Source organism: Ursus americanus, chromosome 16 (assembly GCF_024610735.1).
Source record: "Ursus americanus isolate L20-20 chromosome 16, mUrsAme1.1.p, whole genome shotgun sequence".
Classification (NCBI taxonomy): domain Eukaryota; kingdom Metazoa; phylum Chordata; class Mammalia; order Carnivora; family Ursidae; genus Ursus; species Ursus americanus.
In genome coordinates, this window is record NC_142142.1 from 4,270,059 (window position 1) to 4,281,577 (window position 11,519).

Consider the following 11,519-nt stretch of genomic DNA (forward strand, 5'->3'; position numbering starts at 1 on the left):
GCTCTACCCCAAAATATCCAATTTTATATTCACTAATGTAAAGACATGACATATAAGCAACTATATATTTAGGAACATAAACTTCTCACTTTAGATCCTGCTTGATGGAATGCCAGTATTTTGTCCAATTGGATATATTAATATGGGAAAGCAAAAGAGGTTAAGGATATTGTTAAAGGAGAAGTGAGAGAAAGAGACACCTAAAATGACACATTTTATTAAAGAAGAACAATATCCAATTTACTTAGTTTGAGATTGTATCTCATAGAAATGAATTTCAGACCATTCACCCATTTTTGACACAAAAATCATCCTATATTAGCACTGCAGATACCCACTTGTCCTCAGTACCACGCTCTGTCCAGCAATCTCCCGATTCCTTGCTTGATCTCCTGAGTTCGCACTCCATAGACAATGGGGTTGAGGGCTGCAGGGATGACATGGTGGAGGACATTGAGCAAGACTGGCACATCAGGGGAGACCTTCTTCTTCACCACATGAGTGAGCACAAAAACCAGAAGGATGGTGCTGAAGAAGAGGATTAGGATGAAGTGAGAACCACATGTGCTCAGGGCCTTGGCCATGGCACCCTCTGCCTTGAGTCTCAGCACAGCTTGAAGGATGAGGCTGTAGGAGAGGAAGATGAGGATCAGATCGGATCCTAGCAGTGTCCAGCCTCCAGCAAACTGGTAGAGGCGATTGATGGTGACATCCTCACAGGAAAGGCTGGAGACAGACATATTGGCACAGATGCAGTTCTCAATAACATTTCTTCCACAATAATGGAGTCGTGAGGATAGAATGGGGATAGGCACTGTAGAAATAACATTCCTGGCCAAAATAAAAATGGCGGCCTTGGCCACAAATTGGTCCGTGATGATGGATGGGTACCTCAGCGGGTGGCAAATGGCCACATAGCGGTCAAAGGCCATGACCATGAATGTGCAGGACTCCATGGCAAGGAAGCAGTTCATGATGTACATCTGAAGGAAGCAGGCATAGAAGCCGATGGACTTGAGGTCAAACCAAAAGATGGCCAGGACCTTGGGGATAACAGTGAGGCAGAGCACGATGTCCAACAGGGAGAGAATGCTGAGCAGGTAGTACATGGGCTCATGCAGAGAGGCCTCTGTCCAGATGGTGATCAGAAGAATACCATTGGCCCCCATGGCCAGGAGGAAGAGGAGGCTGAGGGGCAGGGAGATAGAAAGTTGCCAGCTGGGGGACCTGGCAAAACAATTCAGGAGGAAGTCTGAAACATCAGTGGAGATGTTGCCATTTTGGTTTGTTGTCATCTTTTGTCCTATATTTCTACGGTTTTCTTTTAGTGGTCTGTAAAATTAAGGTAAAAATTAGCTCGTGACTGAAGACACATGAATTTAGAAGAATTTGCTTCCCTTGGGTGAAACCCATTAGTCCTAACAGGTCCTCTAGAGCCATGTGAATTCATGTGTTTATCCCTTGTGCCATCCGGCTCAGAAAGTCCTATCACTAAGCAGTATAGAGGAGTGAGATGATGTGGTTCATTGATACGTTTTTTATTTGTTCAAGTTCTATTTTTAAGAGAATTGTTATATCTTTGTAGCAACTAAAGAGAATGGGAAAATTTTGTGACCGGTGAGTCTCTGTATTTGTACTTACAAGGTTCTTCCCATTTGTATTTTGTTCTTTAATGACCACCTTGACTAACACATGATAATTTAACTATAACAACATGCAGAAATGAGTAGCAGAGTGTGGCACAAAGTAAGAACTCAGGTACATGTTCCTAGTTCTCCATGCTCCCCTGTTCTGAGTTTTCAGCTATAGTTGCCTTTAATCACAGGTTAAAAATATTGTACCCTGGCTTTAACGTTAGTTCATTTTCATTTGTCTAAAATGTCACTTTAATTTGGTGGGTAGGGATCCTGCCAAATAATTGTCAATACATCTTCATACATGTAGGATTCTTAACTTCAGGAAAGGAAAAACCTGTAAGTAGAATGTGCAAATGCACATAGATATATGGGAGCCATACATGTCATTGACAAGTTGAACGTTGATTATACTCATTTCAATAGTGTGAGAGAGTGATGAAGTCCACCTCTAAAGTCCTTTCATCCCCTTTCTATTCCCCTTTCTGTCTTCAATGTAAAGATCCAGGTCCTCTTGTCTAGCGATTATGCTTTGCTTTTGTGGAGTGGCTCACAAGGCCTGAGAGATGCTGAATGTGCTGGAAGCCATGAAGATAAAAACCCATAGAAAAATAACATCCAGTCTTGGGTTGGTGACCAGAGGACCTTCTCTTGTCTTGGGCACTATGTTCATTAAACTCTTCCTTTCTTTCAATTTTTCTTGTTGGATACATTCACTTGAATGTCTGAGATATCATCTGCTTGGCCCAGACCTTGCCACAATGGCCCTCAGCATGTACAACCACATGCTCCTAGATTTGAAATGCTCCCTCTAATCCCCACTTTCATCATTTACGTTTTGTCTTTTGATCTTGCTCATTGCACCCTCTGATCCTACTCTCTGCAAAATTCTGACATTTAATTTTTACAAGTCAGAGCCCCAAATCTCACGATGTCTAAGAATCTTCTCTTCTTCAGGCATTTCAGAGTATTCCTGGGAAAAACTATGAATTCGTTGCATGGAATAGGGAAAATCTTGAAATGAACTTCGGGGGGTACAGCCAAATGGAAGAATTGGTAATTCAGACTTGATTGTTCATCGAGTATCCATAGAGGAAGCAGGATGTTCTCTTTGTCTCCCAAAGATGTTTGTGATAATTATTTCTAGCACTAGGATGAAATTTCTGAAGACAACATAGGAGAATTTTTTATGTCTTCTTTCCACTCACTGACTCTTCCTTCCTACCAATTTATCTGGGTGTTCCTATATTCTTTTCAATCCATAATTTATTCAACAAGCATTGAACAACCTACTCAGCCCTAGAAGTAGAGTATCTGAAATCACATATGTCCTTCCTCCACTCTCCTCTCACTCTTGGATTGCAGTCAGAGGTAACCAATGACAGTACTAGACCTAAGGACTAGAGCAAATGTCTACTGGTTCCAGGTGGGTACTGGATGTAGAAGCCAGTGAAATTGAAGGGCAGTGACAAAAGCAGAGACCCTGCTGGACAAGCTTTCTCCCAGGCTGTGGGACAGGCCCCCAGCATAGCACTGTGGAATCCCTGTTTGAAGAAGAGGAGGGGTTGTTAAGGACCACCTAACTCCATAAGTACAGACAATTGTGAAACATCTCTCCCAAGTATCGTTTCAGCATCATTGGTCTGAACCAACCAGTGACACATACCTCTATGATCTGTGCATAATTTTCTGCTTTTGGCAGCAGTAGCTTTTAGAAATTCTTCATTTGGTTGAAATCTGAGGAACTACCCTCTGAGTCTTGGGGACCCTCCAACTGTGGTCTGTGTCTTCCATCTCTGAAATTGTGTAGATAAATAGGAATTTTCCTATGCCATGATGCAAGCATTTGTGGGCAGATTCTTTGCCTTAAAGCTCCTAAATGTTCATATTCACAGATGAAGCCCTCAAATTTTCTGACGTGAGCTCCAGATGATGCACTTCCCCAACCCCCTCTGCTCAGTAATCTGTGGACAAGTTTCTGCTCCTCTGTATCTCTGACACCTCCCTATAAAAGATCAGAAAAGGCAAGAGGAGGGCAAAAGGCAAGGTATCAGAGCACAGGTTGTTACATGTGCCTGACCTGAGACAGGATGCAGTCTCTACTACCCCACGTTCGGACTACTTTAGCCATACTGACTCGGGAATGGAACAGAGCAAGATCTGGCCCTAAGAGGAATGTCTACCCCGTGTTCCGACTAATCTTGGTATAGCTGCCTCTCAGGCACCCTCTAACCAGACTCACCTACAGATGATGTGAGCAGGGCGTCTGGCCCCACTGCTATTGGAGTTCTGGTTAGCTCTTGAAGTATTTGGTATAGTTATAACTCCAGAACCTCAGGGACTATGCCCTCTGGGAACTTCATCCCTCCTCCTTGAGCCTAATGCCCTCCTGGGACAGACAGGCAGGCAGTTGTGAGAAGAAAATGACTTTCTTTCTAAGGTAAGAAGCTCTGTTAATGCAGTCCTACATGACTGAGTGTTTTGTACGCAGTCAGTCTCCTGGGTGTGGGCATGTTACATCCATCTATCCATGTTCACACTCCTGTGCACATGCACACTCAGTGCCTTGCATGGGTCCAATATGCTCACTCAGAAGTTCTCATAGACTTCCTGCACATAATTGTTCGATAAGCCCTCCCAAACCATGCTCTTGAATGTTACCTCATCATGGCTCTTATCACTGCATTATAATGATAATAATGCAAGAGAACCTTCAAAAAGTATTCCTGTGAAAATGCAATGTGTTTGTAGAGAGAAATTCTCATAGAAAATTTTTTGGAGTGAAAGATGTTTTAAATGGATTGTATATACAACTATGTAATAGGAATCATAATTTGTTCCTTTTAAAAAATTTCATTTTGAACTTCATGTGAATTATTCTTACCTCTCCAATAATGAGAGCACGCATGATCAGTTTCTTTTTTATTTATTTGTTTTCATTCATGGTATTATTATATGTAGTTGATATACACTGTTAATGTTAGTTTCTGGTGTACAACGTAGTGATTTGACAGGTCTATGATTATACTTGCTCACCACAGATGTAGCAACTGTCTGTCACCATACAAATCTATTCCAATGCCGTCAACTATGTTCCCTGTGCTGTGCCATCACCATCAGTCTCTTCCAAGGCTGCCTTTTACTCACTTTCTACCTTTCTTCTGTATATCTCAACATCGCTCCTATTTCTTCATTCTTCAGGGAAGTGAAAATTCTGGTGTTCTTAAAATACATCTTTCTAATTAATCTTAACTACTCATTTCTTGGGGGGGGCTTAGGATTTGGAGATGAATTTATAATAGGAAACCATTAAGTGTGCTTATTAATTATGTGTTTGTTTATGGTAGAAAAGGTTCGAAATTGAAGTTGTACAGATGTCACTGGTTTATAAATCTGATGTTATTCTTTGTTTACACTTAATACTAATTTTTAAATATCCATCCATGTTGCTCCATGCAAGTCGATGTCATTCTTTTTTGAGTGTTGTTCAGTTCCCATAATGTGCATTTTTCCTCTTTCTGTAAGTAGTCTTAGCACCAGTGACCCATAATTAATTGTTACCAAAAATACTGTTGCTGTCAATATCCTTGTACACTTCTCCTTGTAGACTTAATAGGTATATTTGGAGGACTTTTTATTCAATCAAAGCATATAAAAATATTTAATTTCACTAGAAATTACCAAACCTCTCCAAAATTTTTATAAAATCTCACTAGAAATTCCTAGTTTCTTTTTTTCACATTTCTTACACCATTTGATGTTATCTCTTTAAAAAATACTGTAAGGAGGTAAAATAGTAGGTATTATTATTATTATATTTTAAAAGATTTTTTAAATTTATTTGACAGAGAGAGGACATGACGAGGGGGAAAGGGGAGAGAGAGAGAGGGAGAAGCAGACTTCCCTCTGAGCAGGGAGCCCAATGTGGACTGGATCCCAGGACCCTGGGTCATGACCTGAGCCGAAGGCAGATGCTTAACCAACTGAACCACCGTGGTGCGCATATGTTATTATTTTAAATTTAATTTTCTCACAGTACGTGAGCAGTGTTCATATACTGTTTTGCCATTTGTGATTTTTATGACGTGAATTACATGTTGACATCCTTTACCTGCTTTTTCTATTAATTTTTTTTTCTTGCATATTCGCAAAATCTCCGTGCATATTTTCAGTATTAGAGTCCTTTGTTGGTTAGATTTTTCTAGTATCTCCTCTCGTCTGTTATAAAACTCTCAATTATAGTGTCTGGTGTCCATTATTCCATGGACATCTTTTAATTTGATAAGTCGAACTAGTTTTCTATGAATAGCTTTTTTCTGTGGATCTTATTTAGGGAACATTCCAAAGACTGCAAAGGTGCTTTTGTTTATTTGTTTTTGTTGTTTTAATTTTTTGTAAAACTTAGTGCATTATCTTTCATGCTGATGTATTTAGATCTGTTTGTGGTTGATATTTTCAAGAGTAGGGAGTGATATTAAGTGAGTACGTATTGCTTTGTTCACAGCTTGAAAATACAAAATAGTGTGTTGCGATTTTTATAAATACCCTCTATTTTGCATCCCCTAACTCCTCAGCACTACCTTGGGCACTGTCACGGTGTCGCCTAGACCTCCCCATGATCCATGCAGTGTGGGTACTGCCAGCAGCATGGGGCCCATCAGTGCCAGGTTCCAGGGCATGGTCTGAATTTTTTTGTTGGTGGTGGAGGTTACTAAGTATTTTTATAGTGTTGAATAACTTTTTTTCTGCATATGGAGATATGTTATTGATCTTTTTTCCCACTAATTTGAGTTGTCAGCTTTAGTATATACCAAGTATCATGCATACATGGCTGCATTTCTTTTCCATCATTGGTGTATTTGGCTTTTCTTGAAGGAATCCCACATTATTTTATTCCTATTGCTTTGTAATTTGTAACCATTACGTGGCAGGATGAGTTTTCATTTGAATTCTATCCAATCATTTATTTTTATTTTTATGTTCAATTAGCCAACACATTGTACATCATTAGTTTTTGATGTAGTGTTCCAGGATTAATTAGTTGCATATAACACCCAGTGCTCATCACGGCACGTGACCTCCTTAATACCTATCACCAGATTACAGTTCCAAAAATTTTTTTTTTATATTTGGATTTTTATTTTCTACATATATTTTATTTTTTTAAATAACAGGTTTTTATTATATTATGTTAGTCACCATACAGTACATCCCCAGTTCTTGATGTAAATTTCCATGATTCATTACTTGCGTATAACACCCAGTGCACCATGCAATACGTGCCCTCCTTACTACCCATCACCCGCCTATCCCATCCCCCCACCATATATTTTATAATCAGCATCACTTATGCCATATTCTGTTGGTAAGAGGTGAGTCTCTGTTATCAGCCCAGATTCAGCCGGAGAGACACTGGACTTGGATTTTTTATGAGAGGAGTTTAAATGAATGTGTGGCCATCATAAGATCTCCAGGAATATTGTTAATTTTTATCCTTCATGATGTTTGGCTTTTATACTGAAATTGCTACTGGGATTTACTTTTGTTTTTACTCCAACCTTATATTTTCAATGTCAGCTCCTCAAAATACCCAGAGCAAATATCAGAATCTCAGAGTTTGTGTAGGAATCCACCGAAGTCTATAGAATAGACTGTTTTTCTCTGATACTATTATATCTGGGAGCCTTTATTTTCAAGAAATAGTGTGTCTCTCTTGAACTCATTTCAATCCAAAGTCTTAAATGATTTTTAAATTTATGAGTAGTCTTCATTTCACTTTCTTCAAGTATATTCCCATTCTATGTAGTTATTTATTTCCCTATGTGACTCTTATTGGACTAACTTTAGATTGTGGCATACTTACACATGATCTCTTATCCATTTCCTCCTCCTTCTTTCTGTATCTTCTGAGAATTATCTAATAGGACTACGAATCTCCGTGGCCTGATCCAGCTCATTCATATGCTACTTAGCTGCATTTATTCAGCTATTCAGCTCATCCACTGATGCTTTATAGAAACCATTTATTTCTTGGAACAACTAGTTCCTTTTTATAACTGAATGTGCAACTTGATATTTCCAATACCCTTTATGAAGTCTCTGAAGATATTAATGCTTTTGTTTATCTAATAAATACTTACTTTGTGCTTACATGCTAAGCATTATTAATTTATCCTTAGTTGTTATTCTTTCTAGCCCATTAATTCTGATTGTTGTGATATGGTTGTTCAGTTCACTGCCCTTTTTTCCATAGTGTTAGTATTTTCTTATTTTATATCCTGTATGCATATGTGCCTAGGACAAGAAGTAGCTGGTATATAAAATATTTGTGGGGGAAGGGAAAGGGGAAAGGGTAAGTTCTAGGCTGCAAATCCTCCAGGTAGGTTTCGTGATCGTCACCTCAGAGAAAGTTTATTACTATCTGGGCTTTATTATTTCTTGTTTCCTACACCCTACACTCACCAGCCCCTCAAGGCAACCTCCCATTATCCCAGCTCCAGCATTACTCTTGTCCAGGAATTACTCAGTGAAATTGGTGAGATTGCATGGATCCGAGCTGGGACAAAAAGGGGCCTTCTCAGTGCTTACAAGTACCTGGCCATGACGAGTGCTCTGCAGTTCTTTTTCCTACTCAGTACCTTCAGGGTTGGTAAAGATATTCTCAAGGGAAAGCATTGGGGAATAAAGGAGCAACTAAAATCTCTCCTCTTCACCCAGTTTTCTATATTGCTTATCCTCTCCTGGTCTAAGTGGTAGGGAGCAAACCAATTCTGACTTCAAAGGTTCATGTGGGTTTGTGTTATATTCTGAGATCCAGAAAGGTCTCTGACATTGTTAGCACACTCAGCGTTTGGGGGAGGGGGCAGGCTGCATTTTGTCAGATTCTTATTCTATGTATATTGAGGTGATCACATGGGCTTTTGATTGATTGTTTGTTTGTTAGTATGATGAATGAGACTAATTGTTCTTTGGATGTTAAACCAACCTTGCATTAAACTAAACTGGATCTTCCCCACTTTGATGTAGCAAACTTTCTGTGTATTGTTCAATTTAATTTGCCGACATTTTGTTTAATTTCTTGGATCTGTCTTTGAAGGGTATCTCTTCACCGAGTTTTCATATAATGTGTTTGTCTGGTGTTGGTATAGGAGAAAGTTGGCCTCATTATATGAGTGGGGAAGTATTTCCTCCCGTTACTTCTGTGGAAAACTCTGTGTGGAGTAGTATTTCTTTCTTTCTTCCTTAGATACTTCTTTGAATTTACTAGTGAAGTTGGTAGGCCTAGATTTTTGTTGTTGTTGTTCTTGTTATATTTATTTTTTTGTTTTTTTTCGAAATGGTTTTTAATACTAATGAATTAATTTTTAAAAATTTTTTAAATAAACAAAAAATGTATTATTTGTTTCAGGAGTAGAGGTCTGTGATTCATCAGTCTTACACAACACCCAGTGCTCACCACAGCACATACCCTCCCCAGTGTCCATCACTCAGCCACCCCATACCCCCACCTCCCTCTCTTGTTTCGTCTTGTTTCATTTTTTCCTCTCTTCCCCTATGATATTCTGCCTTGTTTCTAAAGTTCTGCATATCAGTGAGATCATATGATAATTGTCTTTCTCTGATTGACTTATTTCGTGTAGCATAATACCCTCTAGTTGCATCCACGTCATTGCAAATGATAAGATTTCACTTTTTTGATGGCTCTGTAATATTCCATTATATATATATCACATTTTCTTTATCCATTCATCTCTCAATGGATTCTTTAATAGACGTATGTCTATTCAGGTGGTTATTTCTTCTCTAGTGAGCTTTGGTAGTTGCATTTCAAAGAATGTGTTTATTTCATCTCAATTGAAAAATTCATTGAAATAAAGTTATGCATAATAAATCCATGGCTATCTTTTTAAAAATTATTTAAATTCAATTAGCCAAGGTATAGTACATTATTGGTTTTTGATATAATGTTCAATGATTCATCAGTTCAGTATAACACCCAGTGCTCATCACGTCACATGCCCTCCTTAATACCCATGGCTATCTTTTTAATATGTATAGGATCTCTTGTGGTTTCGCCTAGCTCATTCCTGATGCTGATAATTTGAATTTTCTCTCCCTCTCGCCCTCCCTCTCTGTCTTTCCCTAATCTGTCTGGGTAAATCTGAGCATCTTATAAATTTTATCACTTTTCTCAAAGTAAAATATTTTAAAGGATTTTTTCTGTTGTAATCTGTTTTCTGATTCATGATTTCTGTTCTGATATTGATTGCTTCCCCTATTTGGAGTTTAAATTAGTTTTGTTTTTTAGTTCTTTTAATGGTAGAACTTGATCATTGATTTGAAAATTTGTATTTCTAATAAAGGCTTTAATGCTATATATTTCTAAGTACGGTAGATTTTGAATGACATGGTTTTGAACTGGGTGGGTCCATTTATACAGAGATGTAAAAATAAATACAGTAGAGTTGTAGTTTGATTCTTATTTCCCTGATAATCAGAGATGTTGATCATCTTTTATATGTCAGCTGGCCAACTGTATGACTTCTTCAGAAAAATGTCTATTCATGTGTTCTGCCCACTTTTTAATCGAATTATTCTTTTTGGGGCTGTTGAGTATTTTACGTTCTTTATATATTTTAGATAGTAACCCTTCATCTGATATCTCTTTTGCAAATATTTGCTCCCATTCCTAAGTTGTCTTTGAGTTTTGTTGATTGTTTTCTTCACTGTGTAGAAGCTTTTCATTTTGATGAAGTCTCAATAGTTTATTTTTGTTTTGTTTCCCTTGACTCAGGAAAGATCTCAAGAAAGAGTTGGCACAGCTGATATCAAAGAGGTTACTGCCTATGTTCTCGTCTAGTATTTTTATGGTTTTAGGTCTCACATTTATTTATATTTATATTTTTTAATTTTTAATTTTCATTATTTTTAGGAAAGATTTTATTTATTTGAAGGAGAGAGAGAGAGCACAAGCAAGGGGAGGGGAAGACAGAGAGGGAGAAGCAGACAGGGCATGGAGTAGGGAGCCTGAGGCAAGCTTGATCCCAGGACCCCAGGATCATGACCTGAGCCAAATGCAGCCACTTAACCGACTGAGCCACCCAGGGGCCCCTCAGTCTCACATTTAGGTCTTTCATCCATTTTAAACTTATTCTTGTGTGTGCTGTAAGAAAGTGGTCCAGTTTCATTCTTCTGAATGTTGCTGTCCAGTTTTCCCAACATCATTTGTTGAAGAGACTGTCGTTTTCCCATTGGATTTTCTTTCTTCCTTTGTTGATTAATGACCATATACTTGTAGGTTCATTTCTGAGTTTTCTATTCTGTTCTAGTTCTCTATGTGTCCATTTTTTGTGCCAGTACCACACTATTTTGACCACTAAACCTTTGTAGTGTTAACTTGAAATCCAGATTTGTGAGGACTCCAGGTTCGCTTTTCTGTTTCAAGGTTGTTTTGGCTATTCAGGGACTTTTGTTGTTCCATATAAAATTTAGGTTTGTTTGTTCTAGCTCTGTAAAAAATGCTGTTGGTATTTTGATAGAGATTGCATTAAATCTATATATTGCTTTGGAGAGAATGGACATTTTTACAATATTTTTTCTTCCAATCCATGAGCATGGGGTTTGTTACCATTTCTTTGTGTCATCTTGAATTTCTTTCCTCAAAGTTTTATAGTTTTTAGAGTACAGGTCTTTCACCTCTTTGGCTCAGTTTATTGCTAGATATTTTATTGTTTTTGGTGCAATTATAAATGGGATTGTTTTCTTAATTTCACTTTCTGTTGCTTCATTATTAGTGCATAGGAATGTAACAGATTTCTGTACATTGATTTTGTATCCTGCCACATGACTGAATTCACTTATCAGTTCTTGTAGTTTTCTTGGTGG

The 11,519-nt window shown here is 38.1% G+C and overlaps 1 protein-coding gene across 1 annotated transcript; it reads right to left on the reverse strand.

The window, feature by feature from the left end:
* Positions 1-344: 344 nt before the first annotated feature.
* Positions 345-1,295, reverse strand: LOC123787620 (olfactory receptor 56A3-like). The gene has a single exon (XM_045790427.2). It carries the CDS (start codon positions 1,293-1,295, stop codon positions 345-347), a length of 951 nt encoding a protein of 316 aa, XP_045646383.2.
* Between the last annotated feature and the right edge of the window lie 10,224 nt (positions 1,296-11,519).

What these genes read in the sequence shown, in the direction of transcription:
- LOC123787620 (XM_045790427.2), bottom strand. Translation starts at nt 1,295, where the DNA reads ATGACAACAAACCAAAATGGCAACATCTCCACTGATGTTTCAGACTTC.